Below are 16,776 nucleotides of genomic sequence, written 5' to 3'. Positions count from 1 at the left end.
CACCGTTCCCCCATTCCCTCTATCAAACAATTGACTCTTTCGATTGGGATTGCTTCCCAGATCCGCTGCATCTCCGTGAACGCCTATCATCAGTGAGAGCTCCGTTTGGCATGTGGACAAGCTCACCTCATCCGCAGTAGTAGGTTGCCGGACTAATTTATCCAGTTCTCATTTCATGTCGGCCCAGAGAGATTCAATTGGATTGAGATCAGGTGAATAGGGGGGATGAGGAAGACAACACATGTTTAGCTCCGCTTCGGCTTTGCGTGTGATTCCAGCCTTATGAGCAGGGTGTCCATCGACCATAATAAGCACCTCTGAATGGCCTTCAGACTGAAGTTCTGTTACATGTGCATGAAGCAATGGTCAAACGATGAGGTTGATGTACTTGACAGCATTGAGTCCGACCGTCTTGATCTGGTTGTTTGGAAGGCGGATCTTCTCGATGGGAATGCAAAAGAGGGGCCATTTATGATTGTAGGCAATAGCACCCCATACAGGGATAGTTATACAGGTAGAATGGAAGTTGGCTTTGAAATGGGTGGGCTTGTATTCATCATGTGGTCGACTGTTACGACTGAGAGCTAGGCAGTGACCAGACCCAACTTCAGTGGACGACAGCGACGGATGACATGATAGCGTAGAGTGGATTGGACGATGATGACAAGCACCTTAGTGGTGAACACGTTATGGTGTAAGTCACTAAGACAACAAGGGATGAGTAGAGTGAGTGGCAAAGTTTTATGAGAGTAACTTATGAGAATTCATCGACAGAGGGAAAAGAGTGAATTCAGCGCTCTTATATAGACCTCTGTTTCTACCGAACTACAAACTAAACCGGCTACCTCCACCTTGCTGAATCATCAATGACGTCATGATTGATAAGCATCTGAGTAAGCAGCTTATCAAGCAATGATGTCATTGCTGATCAAGCAGCTGAGTAAGCACTACTAATCCTCATGCTGAATCAGCAATGACCAATCCCTTGCTGAATAAGCATTGACCAATCCTCACCGAGTCTCTTAATGTCCTGATCTCTATCTAACTCTGATAAGCTTCATTCTCTTATTACACATCATGCTCCTTGTCATGCTCTACAATACCGATCATACCTCCTTTTATGCAGTGTCATAACATCGACGGATTGTCCACTGTCGTCCATGTTTCTTTGATCCCACCTCCACAGTACATTCATCTGTCCAGACAACCCGCCGGCCAGTTCTGTCCAATGTTTGACTCAGCCCACTCCTTCCTTCCCGCTATTGCATGTTCAGGTAACCAGGGCTTCAACCTCTTGACTCGTTTGTGGAGATCCTCCTCATCCTCCATATGACGCTTCACAGTAGACCCACTCACTCGTTTCCCCTCCTCATCCAGATCCCTCCCATACTCCGACCAGGGCTGATTTGGCTCCTTGTCAATCCTCCCCAGGATTGTGCGTTTGTCTTCAGGTTGAAGCTTTGAGGGACGGCCTGATTTTGGCTCGGGAGGTGTCACGGCCGTCGAATAACTTCTTCCTGATAGACCGACGGTTGACGAACCTCGGCTAACTTGATGCTTCTGACTCGATGTCTCACCCAACCAGGAGGGCGCAGACGTCGAAAGGGATGTAACTACAACGTACTTTGGCGTAGTTACTCTATCTAAGGGTTTTTACTGATGGCAATGTATCTCGATTTATATTGTAGCTATCTCTATCAATCTTTCACTACTGACAACAATCAAGGATCGCTGAAGAACTTCAGCGATCTTCTCAACTGATATTATCTACTCCTCTTAGATGTTCACCCAACCCTCTTGCGCTTTGACGTACTTCAACGTACTTTGTCCAACTTCTCCGAGTCCCCGGTCATACTTCTCCCCCCCTTCAACTAACGTCCGTCCCCTACCATCGGGTCAAACCCCCCTTCGGGTCAGCAAAATTTTTGTATCGCTTTTGATCGTGATCGATGCATTTCTTCTTCTCTGCCTGTTCACTCGTCTATCATGCAGGCCACTCAATCAAACTTAGAACTAGCCATAGATGCCTATCATATACAGTTACTCCGACCTAAGAAAGATCAACACTCTATCCGCCAAATTGCTGCCGAATTCTCTGTCCCTCGTTCCACCCTTACCGCTCGTGTACTACACAATCAACGTGACCGACAAACTGCTGCTGCACCCCTTCAAGCCCTCACCCCTACAGAAGAAGACTGTCTTGTTGACTATATCAAGCACAACACACTTCTTGGTCAATCTCCCACTGCCACTCTTGTTCTTGAGGTTGCTGAAGAACTTCGCCGGAACCGTCCTCTCATATCTTCCTCCTCCGTCCCACTGCCCTCTCTTGGTCGCAACTGGATCGCAAAGTTCAAGAGTCGTCACCCTACAGTCAGCAGCACTTGGACACGTCAAATGGAAAGAGCTCGCTTTGTGGGAACCGGAACTGATCGGATGATCCCATGGTTTGCCGAAGTAGGATCATTGATGGAGAAGAACCACTATAAACCATCAAACATCTTCAATATGGATGAGACCGGGTTTGGTATTGGAACTACACAAGCATCACGAGTGCTTGCAGTCTTTGAAGGAGATGGAATACGAGGAAAAGCGTGGAAAACAAGTCCTGGACGTCAGGAATGGGTTACAATAATTGAGTGTATCTCGGCGGATGGGGAAGCGCTTCCTCCAATGGTGATCTTCAAGGGGAAGTCCGGATTCTGCTCAAATTGGCTCCCCACTCTTCCTGATAGTCGTGTTGATGGATGGCATTGGTCCTATAGTAATAAGGGCTGGTCAAACAATACTCTAGGATACGAATGGCTCAAGGATGTCTTCATTCCCACAACCTCCCCTTCAACCACATCATCAACACCCAACAAACCTTCCGACCGTCGCTTACTCATCCTTGATGGTCATGGAAGTCACGTACAAGCATGTGTCATTGCGCTCTGCATGCAACACAACATCGACCTCGTAGTCCTTCCCTCACACTCCTCTCAAGACACACAACCTCTTGACATTGCGGTATTTGCACCCTATAAAAAAGTTCTTCGAGATGAGTCCGATAAATGGGCAAGACGTACTACTTCAAATATTCCAAAAGGTTCATGGGCGGACTCCCTCATCTTAGCTCGAACCACTGCTATGACCTCACGTAATATCAAATCCGGATTTCGAGAAAGTGGTCTATGGCCCTTCTGTCCTGCACACGCTTTCCCTGACATGTTTTCCTCGCTTTCAAACTGCCCTGTCACCCCACCTCGTGCAATATGTCGGACCCCTCTTACCTCAGTTTCCGACCGTAGTTCAGAATTTATGCGACAACATGTGACAATCTTACGGACTCCAATCAAAAATCATGTCGCAGAATTGCTCAAGGAATGTTTAGAAGGAGAAGTTGCTAAAGCTCGGGTTGTGGTACTGGAGAGGGAGATCAGGGAATTGAGAGAAGGGCAGGAATTGGGGAAGCGGAAAAGAGCAGGACCGACAGTTCAGAACTTAAAGACACATCATTTCACTACCCAAGAAGTATTGGAGGCTGTCCAAGCAATTGAAGCGGAGAGGGATGCGAAGAAGAAGAAGAGGAAGAAGGGGAAGAGTAAAGTACCTTCTGGGGGTACCGGAGACGCTGGCGGATGTGCAGAGGTTGAAGAGAATCGAGACGATGAGGACAATGAGGAAACTGAGGAGGAGAATCCTTTTCTTACGAGTGTCTAGGTGAGGGTATGCATCCACATAATAACTATGATTTCAATCGATCGATGGGTTGACCCGAAGGGGGGTTTGACCCGATGGTAGGGGACGGACGTTAACTCCGCCTAACATCGCCACACTTCTGCTCCCATTGTCCCTACCTAGCCTAACTCCGTGAAACTTCGCCGTACTTCGGCTTCCATTGTCCCTACTTAGCCTAACTCCGTCTAACTTCGCCGTACTTCGGATCCCATTGTCCCTACTTAGCCTAACTCCGTCTAGCTTCGACGTACTTTGGATCCCATTGTCCCTACTTAGCCTAACTCCGTCTAACTTTGCCGCACTTCGCCGTCCTTATGCTCCAGACCCTTGTATACCTTATTCTCCCGTTGTACTTTGCCGTAGTTGGTCTCAGATGTCCTAGGTTACGTGTAGGATGAAGAGGATAAGACGTAATAGGGGTTTTGATGGTCAAAGGAGGGTTGTTGATGGTGGGATATTTGAGGTGTCACGACGTAGTTCGTGACAGTCAACAGCACCGTCTGGTGCTTGCCTGGTTTGACGTGCAGCTTGCTGAACCAAACAGTTATCCGAGATGTAGACCTGAAGGAAGCGAGGTTTGGATCCCTCATTTCCCTCATTAGGCAAAAGTGGACCGATTCGATGACACAGTTGTCCTTGGATCCTGAAGAGAGGGACGCCGGGTGTGTGCATGATGGGATCCTTATGTACTCCTGTGGACATGAAGGCAAGGGCATTGTTGTAGGAGCGTATGTTTGTACGAAAGTGCCGTGCAAGCCGTGCATCTGAGAAACCGTCAGCCCTATCCTCTACCTGATGTGTCACGGCCGTCAAATAACTTGTTTCCAATAGACCGACGGTCGACGAACCTCGGCTAACTTGGTGGTTCTAACTCGATGTATCACCCAACCAGGAGGGCGTAGACGTCGAAAGAAGTGTAACTACGGCGAGCTTTGGCGTAGTTACTCTATCTGGGGTTTTTCTCTGATGGCGATGTATCTCGTTTGCATGGTAGCTATCTCTATCAATCTTTCACTACTGACAACAATCAAGGATCGCTGAAGAACTTCAGCGATCTTCTCAGCTAATAGTATCCACCACTCCTAGATGTTCATCCAACCCATCCGCGCTTCGACGCACTTCGGCCAACTTCCCCGAACCACCGAACACCCGATCCTCTAACCTCGTCTAACTTCGCCGTGCCTCTGCTTCCTCCATCCCTAGTCAACCCAACTTCGCCTAACCTCGTCGTACCTCGGTTCCCTTCACCCTTAACCTGTCTAACTTCGCCTAACTTTGTCGTGGTTGGTCTAAGATGTCCTAGGATACGTGTAAACCAAAGAGGTCGAGAATTGATGGAGGTTTGATGGTCAAAGGAGGGTCGTTGTTGGTGGGATTTAGGGGTGTCACGACGTAGTTCGTGACAGTCGCCCCCTCCTTAGCAGCGAACGTCCTTGTGAGCACATTGTTCATATTTGGTGGGAGAAGAACTCAGCAGCAGTGAGCACTCTCTTCCGCCACAACACGTCGAGCTTGATCGCGTAGGCATGTATAACCTCCCCTAACTTCATTGATGCCTTTCGACCTGTCCAGGGTCGATTCGTTGGACGTGAGACACCGAGTACAAGGTTCCCCAAAAGTCATCGATGATTGTCAGCAATTCCCTAGCATTTATGAATGTGAGACACGTAGCGTGGGAACTTTTGATCGTCGTGACGATGTTTATTGTTGTCGTGACAACATGTTATCCGAGGTTACCCGTTCCCTGATGACGAGGGAGTTCAGCGATTATACTAAGTACCTAGCCCTTCGGCGCTGTTCGTCTTTCTTCCCCAGTACTCTTCTAAAATTGTACTTCTACTACTTCACCCCACTAACGTATTTCTTTACCACAACTTCTTAAACTCTTCACAAAATGGCTTCTGACCGAGACCTAAACATCCGTAAGGTCTTTGAGGAGACTCTCCGTAGTACCCGTGAGTTCTACTCTTGACCCATACCTTCCCCTTAATCGTCGACGGTAGCTGACGTTAGTCGCCCGCATGTCTGCCCCTTCTCCCCGCCAGGTTTCTTCCATCGGCCTCGGCTCCTTAACCATCACCGATGGCTCTGTTTCCCCAGCTGCAGCTGGTACGTCTCTCGGTGTGGTGCCAACGCCATCTTCGGTTCCCGCGTCCCTTGGCCAGCATGAGGCCCAACCCGCTCGTCCTGGCCCGTCACCTACATTGGGTCGAACCGCTAACGTTATTGAGATTGGTAGTGACAAAGATGAGGATATGGGGGAAGGTGAAAGGGTGGAAGGAGGTGAAAATATGCCGGAAGATGGCGGTTCCGAGGTGTCGGATACATCTTCGGTAGCAAAGATCCGGGCTATGAGTCGTACGTCCCAGCTTATACAAGTACCTATGTGTTAGCGCTGACGTTCACAGCCATCCGTATCGATGAAAAAGGTTCCCCCGAGATATATGTGCGTGGTCAGAGCTCCGACGGCTATGTGCGCGTGGCGTATTACAAGGAGCAAGCCCGAGTGAAGGCTGAGAAAGAGCTCAAACACGGCCGAACTTCGGATAATGTCGACGACGCCCCTCTTCCTTCGGCGAAAAAGGCCAAAGGTGCTCGTCCTTCGTCTTCGACCTCTGGCCAAGCTGGATCCCCTCGACTAGTGCGGGATGAAAATACGTTGTGGAACCTGTTCGCTGCTGAGCGTGACCGATGGGAAGTGTGTAGAGTGGAGGAATCGTGTGATCGTTGCCAGTATGTCTGTTCTAAATCCTATGGTGTACCTGCTAATCAATAGACGTGAGATCGTCACTTATGGGAGGAAAAGGTGGCCCTGTCTTCGCCCGGTCAAACCTCACAACCGCGGTTCTCGATGTGCTTCTTGCACCACCGGCCCCTGCTCCTTCTTTCCTGCCAATCCTGCTCGAGGATTCCCCCCTCGCTCCACCGACCACTCTCCCCTCCCCCCTCCTATCAATTGGGGGAGTCCCTCCTCAAATCCATTCGTGGTCCAGCCCACTCCGGCCACCCCGTCTCCCTCCATGCGGCGCCGCCTTCCCACCGCCAACCATGACGGCTTTCCTTCTCCCGTTCCTTCGGCAAACTTAGCCTCTTCTCGTCCTTCTCCTCCGACAGTCGGCTCATCCCGACCCCTGCCGGCCGATGAGGATATTGAACGTCTCACTCGTCCCCCGTCTCCTGCTGTCGCTGGCCCTTCTCGCCCGACACCCCGTCGCTCTCCTGGGTCTAGGCCCACTGCCACTTCTTCGGCTGGTCCGTCTCCTCCTGTCCAAAGCCGCCCTTCGCCGTCTCCTGCTCCGAGTTCACCCCCTGCTCATGGGACTCGCAGCCGCCAACCATCTCTTCCTCCTTCTTCAGGTCTCCCCAGTGCTCTCTCTTCCGTCAAAACCCCTTCGTCCAGGTCACCTAAAGGAAAAGGGAAAAAGAAAGCTGTATCCTTCGACCACGAAGTAGAGGGGACAGAGGAAAGTACTCAGCAATCAGAGGAGATTCCTTGTCACGAACTACGTCGTAACATCCCTGACAACCACCATCACCGACCCTCCTTTCACCATCACCGACCTTCCTTTCACCACTACCAACCTCCACTCGAACCACTGAGACCAACTACGGCTAAGTTACGAGAACCAAGAGGGGATTTGTCACGATAACCCCGCCTAGCGGGGAACTACGGCGAAGTTAGGGGAAGGGAACCGAGGGAGAGCAGAACAGGGGAAGTTAGGCGAAGTTAGTCAAAGTGAGCGGAGTAGGATATCGGGGATATGGCGAGGTACGGCGAAGTTGAACGAAGAGGACTGAGCGTGAGGCAGTGCAGGAGTTGAGGGACATTCTACGAGAAGAGAGGAGTAGTATAGATAGTTTACAGATCGCTGAACTTCTTCAGCGATCCTTGATTGTTGTCAGTAGCGAGAGATATATTCAGTAGCTACAACCTTCGAGTTAAGGAGAGCTACCACCGAGCAGTTCAACGTACTACAGCGAAGTTAGCCGCAGTTCATCGACGATCATCTTATCATTCACCACTCGACGTGTTACTACGGCGAAGTTAGCCGTAGTTCCTCGACGAGTACCCTGTCTTAGTGAGACATCGACGCCCCACTACGACGTAGTTAGCCGAGGTTTGTCGACCGTCGGTCAGTAGAGAAGAAGAAACGACAATTGTGACATTCCTCCATTGGTCCACCCCTTCATCTCTGAAGATCCTCGCATCCCTGATGAAGAGAAACAATTGGCTACCTTCCGTTCCACCATCATTGGTTTGACTACTGAGCTCCAAGCCAATAGGAAAGATACGTCCGCCCTCCTTGAATACAACATGAGACTCGTATCGACCCTTAACGCTCTGTCAACTTCCATAGCGACGGTGGTGAATTCATCCGATGTTGGTCCTTCCTCTCGCACTGAGTTAGCTAGGGTGTCTCGTGAACAGTTAACGTCGATGAACGACTTTCGTCGGACATTGTATGAAACACCCTTCGTCCTGAACCCCGTTGAATTTGAGCTTCCACCGACACTCGATTGGCTAAAAACGTCAAAGCCTTCTCGACTCAGCTCTCAGGATGCTGCCTTTCTCGATGTCCTAGTTCTCCGGCTCGAGTGTCTCCGTACTCTTCGGCAACTGTGGAAGTCTCCCAGCCTCACCGCTGCTCGTGATCCTTCACTTCACGCAGCTCACATTGGGGCTCTTAATGCTGCATGGAAGGAGGCTCGGGCAATACGACGCTTAGGACAGGCGAACCGGGGAAACAATTCGGGGGATAGGCAGGAGGTAAGAGACCAAGAGGAAAGAGGACAAGGTTCGGCGCAGTGAGTTGTACTTAGCTGATGTTGTACTCCGTTGTATGAACTACTGTCTCATCCGCGATCGAATTGCTCTTCCCTTCTTCGGCTTATTCGGGTGAAGTTCGTGGAACTTCGCCAATGCTTCGTCAGCGCCGTGTACATTCTCTGCTGGTTCCCATGAAACTGAGTCATCCGTTCCTTCGTATCCTAACCATTCTACCAGGTACTCTAACTTCCCTGACCTCTCATTTATTCTCGAGTCCACAATATCCTTTACTTCCCACGACTCTCCTACGTCATCTAACTCTACTGGCACAGGTGGCTCAGTGTTACGGAGTAACAACGAATCGAGAGAACTCCATCGAGTTCGACAGATTAGGAAAGAGAACGGCGAGAGTTGGAGGCAGTGCTGCAGTAGGTAGGGACAGGTTTTCCCTTTTCGAGATTTCCCCACTGGGTTTGCTCAAAAGCGGTTTTTCACCTGTCCGAATATGTACATAGACGCTTGCAGTAGGACTGAGAGGAGGCCGCGGACTCTTGTAGATAGTATATAGTGCAATCAGCAAAGTACCAACTTTGCTGATTCTCCAATATCATTCTTTGGCTACATCAATTGCAGAGGAGACACGATCCATCACATAGCACCAAAGACACATAGATTCCTACGAGACTTCCATCGAGTTCGACCCAACCTGCGACCTAGTCATCGTGTTTCCAGTACCGTTACAAGTTGAAGAATCAGCCTTACACGCCTTGGGTCGAATTGGAAAGGATTGCATGCTTACCAGAGGAAAAGCGCGGAAAATGATACCGGGAGATGAGGATTTGGATCAAGGGCTGGGCCCAGAGGTAGAAATACCAACAAGTTCTTCGAGAAGTACCATTTCACATGATCTCACTCCTAACACCTCTACCACAGACCCCCTGAATGAATTAGCCCAACAGTTGTCACAATTGTTAGCCATTATGACTACACAACAGAAGGAACAGAATGCATTGAAGGAAGAATTGGCTACAATAAAAGCTGACCGACAGAATCAGCCTATCCCAAAGAGAGCGACTACGATCGAATTCGAAGAAAGTAAACCGACATTGGAAGAAACACCTGTCCGCAATGAACAATGGGGAAGGACCCGGTGTGCAGATCCACCCACCTTCAGCGGGGAGCGAGGCGAACTTGACAACTTCTTGGCGGCCTGCCACATGAACTTCGAATTCAAAGGAGCCGAGTATGCTACGGATCGCAGGAAGATCCTGTTCATGTACGGGTATCTTCGAGGCACCCCTCAAATGCTTCTGACCCCGGCCATAACCAATCCAAGTATATGGAATTTGACCGAATGGTTAGAAAGCTACGACAAATTTGTTCAGCACTTACGAACCCAATTTGGAGACAGTAACATGGCAGGTATGGCTATGCGGAAATTGCAGGAGTTAAGACAAACTGACACGGCCGCCGAGTACTTCGCCAACTTCGAACTCTGGTCGACTCATCTGGGGAAGGTACCAGATGCAATGAAAATCGCCTCAGCCATACAGGGCCTGAAGGAAGAGCTACTGAAGGTAGTAGTGGTAAATAACACCGACCCTCGAACCAAATCGGATTGGATCTATTTCAAACAGCATGTGATAGGGACCGAGGAGAACCAACGGATGGCTGAAACGATGATTGCAGCGAATCGATGGGCTGCTAGACGCAAAAATGAGACGACCTGGCTTCCCCCTCGATCGAATTCGATGCAATTGGATACCAGTCCGCCCAACCTGGTAGAACGCCACTCACAATCAACCGGTAGAGGACCTTTGCCAGGTGGAAAACCAGGGATGATGAACTTTGGTTTACCAAACGACCCCCCGGTCACATGGACTGAGGATGGAGGACGTCTCAGCGAGAATGAAATGAACTGGAGAAGAGAGAACCAACGCTGCCTCAAATGTAGAAGTCCAGAACATTATGCCAACAACTGTCCAAATGGAGGAAACACGAGGACCAGTATTAGGGGATCCCCAAACCCACACAGCTCACCAATTCCTAGTGGATCGAACTCAATCCCAACTGGATCTAAAGGGCCATTAGTTCGAGGGATGGCGGTGACCTTTGAAGAAGAGGGAAACGACTACCTGGCCTAAGCAATGCGACTGCTTGCGGCCAGGATCTAACAGGATCGCAGAGAATTCAAATACCAATAGATCTCAGTAATGACTCGGCCATAATATATATAAAAATACAAACAAAAAAGGATACCTTACAGATTGGAATGTTAATCGATACCGGTGCTACAGGAAGGTATGTGCAGCCGGCCTGTCCATTATACCATCTATTCACAAGGAAACAATATCAAGTACCTCGAAAGATTAGGTTCCTGGATGGAACTACCGCGACGTCAGTAACCGAATATGTAGAAGCTGAATTAGATCTGGGAAAAGGACTCAGGATTGCAACTCGACTGGATGCCATGGCATACAAAGGACCAGAAGTACTAGTAGGATTAGATTTCTTAAGACAGTTTAGGGCAAGGATCGATTGTGGAAAAGGACTGATCGAATTTGACGGAATTGGACGAGATACTGGTTGGAAGTATCCAAAACTAGAGGAAGGATTGGTAAGAGGAACGGCACTAGAGAAAGGGGAAGACAAAATGAGCGAGGAGGAACTACGACAAGTCATACCGACACACTGGCACCAGTATCTAGAACTATTCAAGGTGGAGAGAGCAAGAAGATTACCACCAAGAAGAGAATGTGATCACGAGATCGAGTTGACACCAGGGGCAGAACTGAAGCCGGGCCCAATATATCAACTAGACGAACACGGGGATGCTTTCCTAAAGCAATGGATCAATGATGGGTTAGCCAGCGGACATCTGCGAAGAAGTAAATCGCCTTATGGGTCTCCAGTCTTTCTGGTTCCCAAGAAGGGAGTCATTCCCTACCGAGTGGTAACAGATTACCGGGCACTTAACAAGGTAACCGTCAAGGACTCGTACCCAATGCCACTTATCTCGACATTACTCGATCGACTTCAATTGGGAAAGGTATGTACCAAACTCGATCTGAAAGGGGCCTATCAACTAGTTAGAATAAAGGAAGGAGATGAACATAAGGCCGCTTTACGAACGAGATATGGTAGTTTTGAAAGCACAGTCCTAAGAGATGGGTTGTGCAACGCTCCGGCCACCTTCCAAAACTTTCTGCAAGGCATGTTTCACGACCTGTTAGATGAAGGAGTGGTAGTTTATATAGACAACATCACGGTATACTCAGACACGATCGAAAACCATCAGATAATCGTCCAAAAGGTATTAGACCGATTACTTGAAAACAACTTGGTCGTCAGTCCAAGGAAGTGTGAATGGAGTTGTGACGAAGTAAAGTTCTTGGGGTATGTAATCGGACACGAACAAATCGAAATGGATCAAGAAAAGGTGAAAGCCATTCTAGAATGGGGAGAACCCATGACAGTCCGAGATACCCAGGTTTTCCTAGGATTTGCCAATTTCTATTGACGATTCATCAAAGGGTTCTCACATATTGTGGGTCCTCTTACCCGTCTAACCAGGAAGGATCAGGCTTGGAACTGGACAGAGGAGTGTCAAAAGGCTTTTGACGACTTAAAGAAAACCTTCACCACCGCACCAGTACTTCGACATTTCGACAGAACCCGACCAACCTGAATCGAAACCGATGGATCTGACTGTGCAATAGGTGCAATAGCGTCTCAAAGATTTGCTCACCCATCAATAAAAGGTACCACGGAACTCCATCCGGTTGCCTATTGGTCTCGAGCAATGACACCCTGCGAATTAAACTACACAGTGGGGGAGAAGGAACTGCTAGCCATTGTGGACTGCTTGGTAGCATGGAGACCATACTTGGCCAACAGTAGTGATGTCATAAAAGTCATCACGGATCACAAGAACCTGGAATACTTCCAAAGTAAACGACAACTGAATCGAAGACAAATGAGGTGGTTGGAAATATTAGGAGACTTCAACATAGAGATCACTTATCGACCAGGTAGTAAAAATGGGGGAGCAGATGCTTTAACTAGAAGAGGGGATTATCACCCGGGAAGAGGGAGTAGTAAGGACCCAGACCTAAACAAAGGTAAGTGGCTACAATTGCTACCAACATACAAGCAAAGTGGATTGAATTCGATAGACTCAGAAGCCAGACACATAGTAAGAGGAGCAATCCGGGAAGACTCATTATTTGGACTCATCAAAAACGGACTGAAAGACTCAGAAGACATAGCAAACATACGACGACTAGGACTACAAATGACACAGACACTTAGCACACAGAACACGCAGAGCACACAGGACACACAGAGCACACAGGACACACAGAAGACACAGATTAGCAACGAGACACCAATAGTATCATGGACACAAAGCGGATTACTCTTGTACAAAAACAGAGTAGTCATACCAGAGGGACAAGCAAGATTAGAAGTAATGAAAGCAAGACACAATTCGGTATTAGTAGGACACCCAGGAAGAGATAAAACTATCACTTTAGTCAAAGAGGATTATTACTGGCCACATTTGGACGAATATATTGCGAAATACGTAAAAGGATGTGAGATCTGTAACCGACATAAGACTCATCGACATCAGCCGTATGGACATCTAGTCTCTTTACCAGTACCCACACTCCCGTGGACAGATATCTCTATGGACATGGTGGGACCCCTACCAAAATTGACCGAGTTTGACGCAATTCTAGTGATAGTCGATTGACTAACCAAGATGGCTCGATTTATTCCATGTACAACCGGACTAACAGCAAACAAGGTGGCTGACATATACATCAAGGAGATCTTTTCAAAGCATGGAGTACCTCGAACAATTGTATCAGACAGGGGAACTCAATTTACAGCTGAGATTTGGAAGGAGATATGTCAATTCCTGGGAATGAAAAACCTATATTCAACTGCATATCATCCCCAAACAGACGGACAGACTGAATGAGTAAATCAACAGATGGAAATCCTACTCGGGATGTATGTGAACTACAACATGGACAATTGGGATCAACTTCTACCAATTGCCGAGTTTGCTTACAACTGCTCTCCACATAGTAGTCACGGTTTGTGTCCATTCGAAGCATGTTACGGCTATGTGCCACACTACGACATCCATGCGCACGACATCCGATCAAAGTCGAACAAATTGGAGAAAAAGTGGAAAGATATGGGAGAGTTACATACAGCTGTTCAAGAACAAGTCAGGATGGCTAACGAAATTAGTGGGGAATATTACAACAGGAGGCACAAAAACATTCCAGAAGAATTCAGAGAGGGAGAACAGGCACTACTGAGTACAAAGTATCTTACGACGGAACGACCCAGTCAAAAATTAGAAGCAAAATACATTGGCCCTTTTAAGATCATAAGGAAGGTTGGAAAAAATGCTTTCGAATTGGATCTACCTCCATCAATGAAAGTGCACAATGTCTTCAATGTCACGCTGTTGGAACCATATCCTAGGGACATGATACCAGGTCGACAGATACAACCTCCACCACCTGTAGTAATAAACGGCCAGGAGGAATTCCATGTGGAAGCGATTGTGGACAGCAGAATTCGACGAGGAAAGGAAGAATTCAAGGTAAAATGGTTAGGATACACAGGGAATGCGGCCTATGACTGGGAACCACGAGAAAATGTAGAGGAGTTGGCCGTTTTTGGTGAATTTCTGAAAAAGAGGAAAAGGGGCCCCAGAAGAAAGTGAGAATTCGATCAAGATCAACAAAACTGGGTCGGAAATGAATGCATACACAGGAAATATAGCTACAAACAGAGAAACATAAACACACTAGAAGTTGGAGGCGGTAGAATTAGCTCGAGGACGACGGGCCGAAGCGGGAATACGAATGACATTGCGGGGGAGAGGAGTATGGGGAGAAGAGGAGGGACCGGCGACTGGCTGAGAGGAACTCAATCCAGTAGGATCACCAGAGGAGGTGAGATGATCCAAGGTTTCGGAGGGAGAGGGAGGAGTATAATCGGAAGGAATGAGATGGAGAGATTTGTAGAGACCCAGATGTACTGGGGGAAGAGGAAGGAGGAGGGAGGAGAAAAGATGAATGTAAGCGGAGAGTTGGGTAAGGGAAGAGGATTGATCCTGGGAAGAGAGGGATCGATATCGGGCCGAGACAGCACAGAGTTCGTGCTCCAAGAAGAAGGTAACCTTGGAAGTGACAGTCTGGGCTCCGACAGTAATACCCTTTACATCAACATCGATCAAGTTCAAAGGAAGAAGATAGATACCTCGCGAAATTTGGACTCGGGATTGTTGGTTTTCACCGAACACTTTGAAGTTCCCTTTGCAGAGCACTCTCCACAAACACCACCAACTAAATTGCATCAATATCAAACAAGTAAAGTAGGAAGACTCACGAGGACCAATACAACCCATACAAAAATCTTCCCCACCATCAAGGCGACGCTGGCAATCGGAGCAAAGCTCACCCTCGAGACGAACAACAGCACCATTCTTGTTGCGAAGTCGCCAACCTTGGGCCAAACGATCGAGCTAACAGTGAGAAATTGGTAGAATTCGGAAGAGAAACAACTCACAGCATTCCTAAACCACTGAACAGTAGGATTGATGGCGCCAGTCTCGCGAAAACGATCGAGGGCTTCGTCTTTCAGAGCCGTACGAACAGATGAGAAGGTCATTTTGGCCCAGAGAGTAGCTGACGGGTCAGAAACGCACAGAATTCTATAGGAATCTCACCAATTTCCGAGTCTTTTCGAGCGTCCAGAACCTTAACCAGTTCATCATTGACCGGAACCTTACGAGGGGCGTGAAAAATGATTTCAAGTTCATGGGGAACCTCGACAAGTCCCTCTGAATAATCAGAAGGTGGCTGTCACGAACTACGTCGCGACACCTCGATTACTCCACCAACAATGACCCTCCTTTGGCCATCAAAACCCCATCACGCCTTAACCTCTTTACTCTACACGTAACTCAGGACTTCTGACACCAAGTACGGCGAAGTTAGACGGAGCTAGGCTAAGTAGGGACAATGGGAGCAGAAGTACGGCGAAGTTAGACGGAGCTAGGCTAAGTAGGGACAATGGGAGCAGAAGTACGGCGAAGTTAGACGGAGTTAGGCTAAGTAGGAACAATGGGAGCAGAAGTACGGCGAAGTTAGACGGAGTTAGGCTAAGTAGGGACAATGGGAGCAGAAGTGCGGCGATGTTAGGCGGAGTTAGTCTAAGTAGGGACAATGGGAGCAGAAGTACGGCGAAGTTAGACGGAGTTAGGCTAAGTAGGGACAATGGGAGCAGAAGTGCGGCGATGTTAGGCGGAGTTAGTCGAAGGAGGAAGAGGATGGCCGAGGGCTCGGGGAAGTTGGACGAAGTGCGTTGAAGTACGTCAAAGCGCGAGAGGGTTGGATGAACGTCTAGGAGGAGTAGATAATATTAGCTGAGAAGATCGCTGAAGTTCTTCAGCGATCCTTGATTGTTGTCAGTAGTGAAAAGCAGATAGAGATAGCTATATACAATTCGAGATACATCGCCATCAGTAGAACAAAACCCCAGTCAGAGTAACTACGCCGAAGTACGCCGTAGTTACACTCCTTTCGACGTCTGCGCCCTCTCGGTTGGGTGAGACTTCGACTCAGGAGCATCAAGTTAGCCGAGGTTCGTCGACCGTCGGTCTGCCAGAAGATAGTTGTTCGACGCCCGTGACAGTGGCACAGGACTTATTACCAGGAGAATTTTGATTCTCAACGATGGTGCCGTGTTCGGATTCAACGGACTTGGCGGGAGATGGGTTCTCACCAGTGGCAGATGGTCCAGCACCCCCTTCGAAGTGGATATATTGCTCGATGACCTCGTCATCAAGAAGGGACGATTGTTGATCGCGAGAAGGACCGGATTGATATCGATCCTTAATGGTGTTGAGAGCTCTTCGAGACGCATCAACCAATGGAGGTTGAGAGAGAACAGGCGCTTGGGAAGTAATTCTCATTCTTTTCGTTTGACGCATGAGAAGCTCGGGGTCCACGTCAGGTAGGATGGCCGTAGTAGATGCTCAAGTTCGGCGGGAGGGGGTAGAAGGAGACAACTAATCTCGTCAGCCAGTGAGAAATGGGAGGATATACATCGAATTCGAAAGGAATTGCTTACAGTACGCTTAGACATGCTCACAGGCAGGTCAGAGTTGGAAGGATACTCTGAGAGATAAGTAAGATATGGATGGATAATGATAGATGAGTAAAAAGAACGACGAACAAGAGAAAAAGAAGGAATGA

At 48.4% G+C, this 16,776-nt stretch overlaps 2 protein-coding genes across 2 annotated transcripts; one reads left to right on the top strand and one right to left on the bottom strand.

Annotated features, from left to right (window-relative positions):
- Positions 1 to 1,986: 1,986 nt before the first annotated feature.
- On the top strand, positions 1,987 to 3,702 carry TREMEDRAFT_36295 (uncharacterized protein; the record flags this gene model as incomplete). The annotated part of the gene is made up of 1 exon (XM_007008597.1): positions 1,987 to 3,702. The coding sequence occupies one exon, from the start codon at positions 1,987 to 1,989 to the stop codon at positions 3,700 to 3,702; it is 1,716 nt and encodes a 571-aa protein (XP_007008659.1).
- A 12,446-nt stretch (positions 3,703 to 16,148) lies between these two features.
- Positions 16,149 to 16,511, bottom strand: TREMEDRAFT_66568 (uncharacterized protein; the record flags this gene model as incomplete). The annotated part of the gene is made up of 1 exon (XM_007008605.1): positions 16,149 to 16,511. One exon carries the CDS (start codon positions 16,509 to 16,511, stop codon positions 16,149 to 16,151), a length of 363 nt encoding a protein of 120 aa, XP_007008667.1.
- Positions 16,512 to 16,776: the final 265 nt, after the last annotated feature.

Source organism: Tremella mesenterica (genome assembly GCF_000271645.1).
Source record: "Tremella mesenterica DSM 1558 unplaced genomic scaffold TREMEscaffold_26, whole genome shotgun sequence".
NCBI lineage: Eukaryota > Fungi > Basidiomycota > Tremellomycetes > Tremellales > Tremellaceae > Tremella > Tremella mesenterica.
This window is presented reverse-complemented; position numbering and strand designations above follow the sequence as displayed.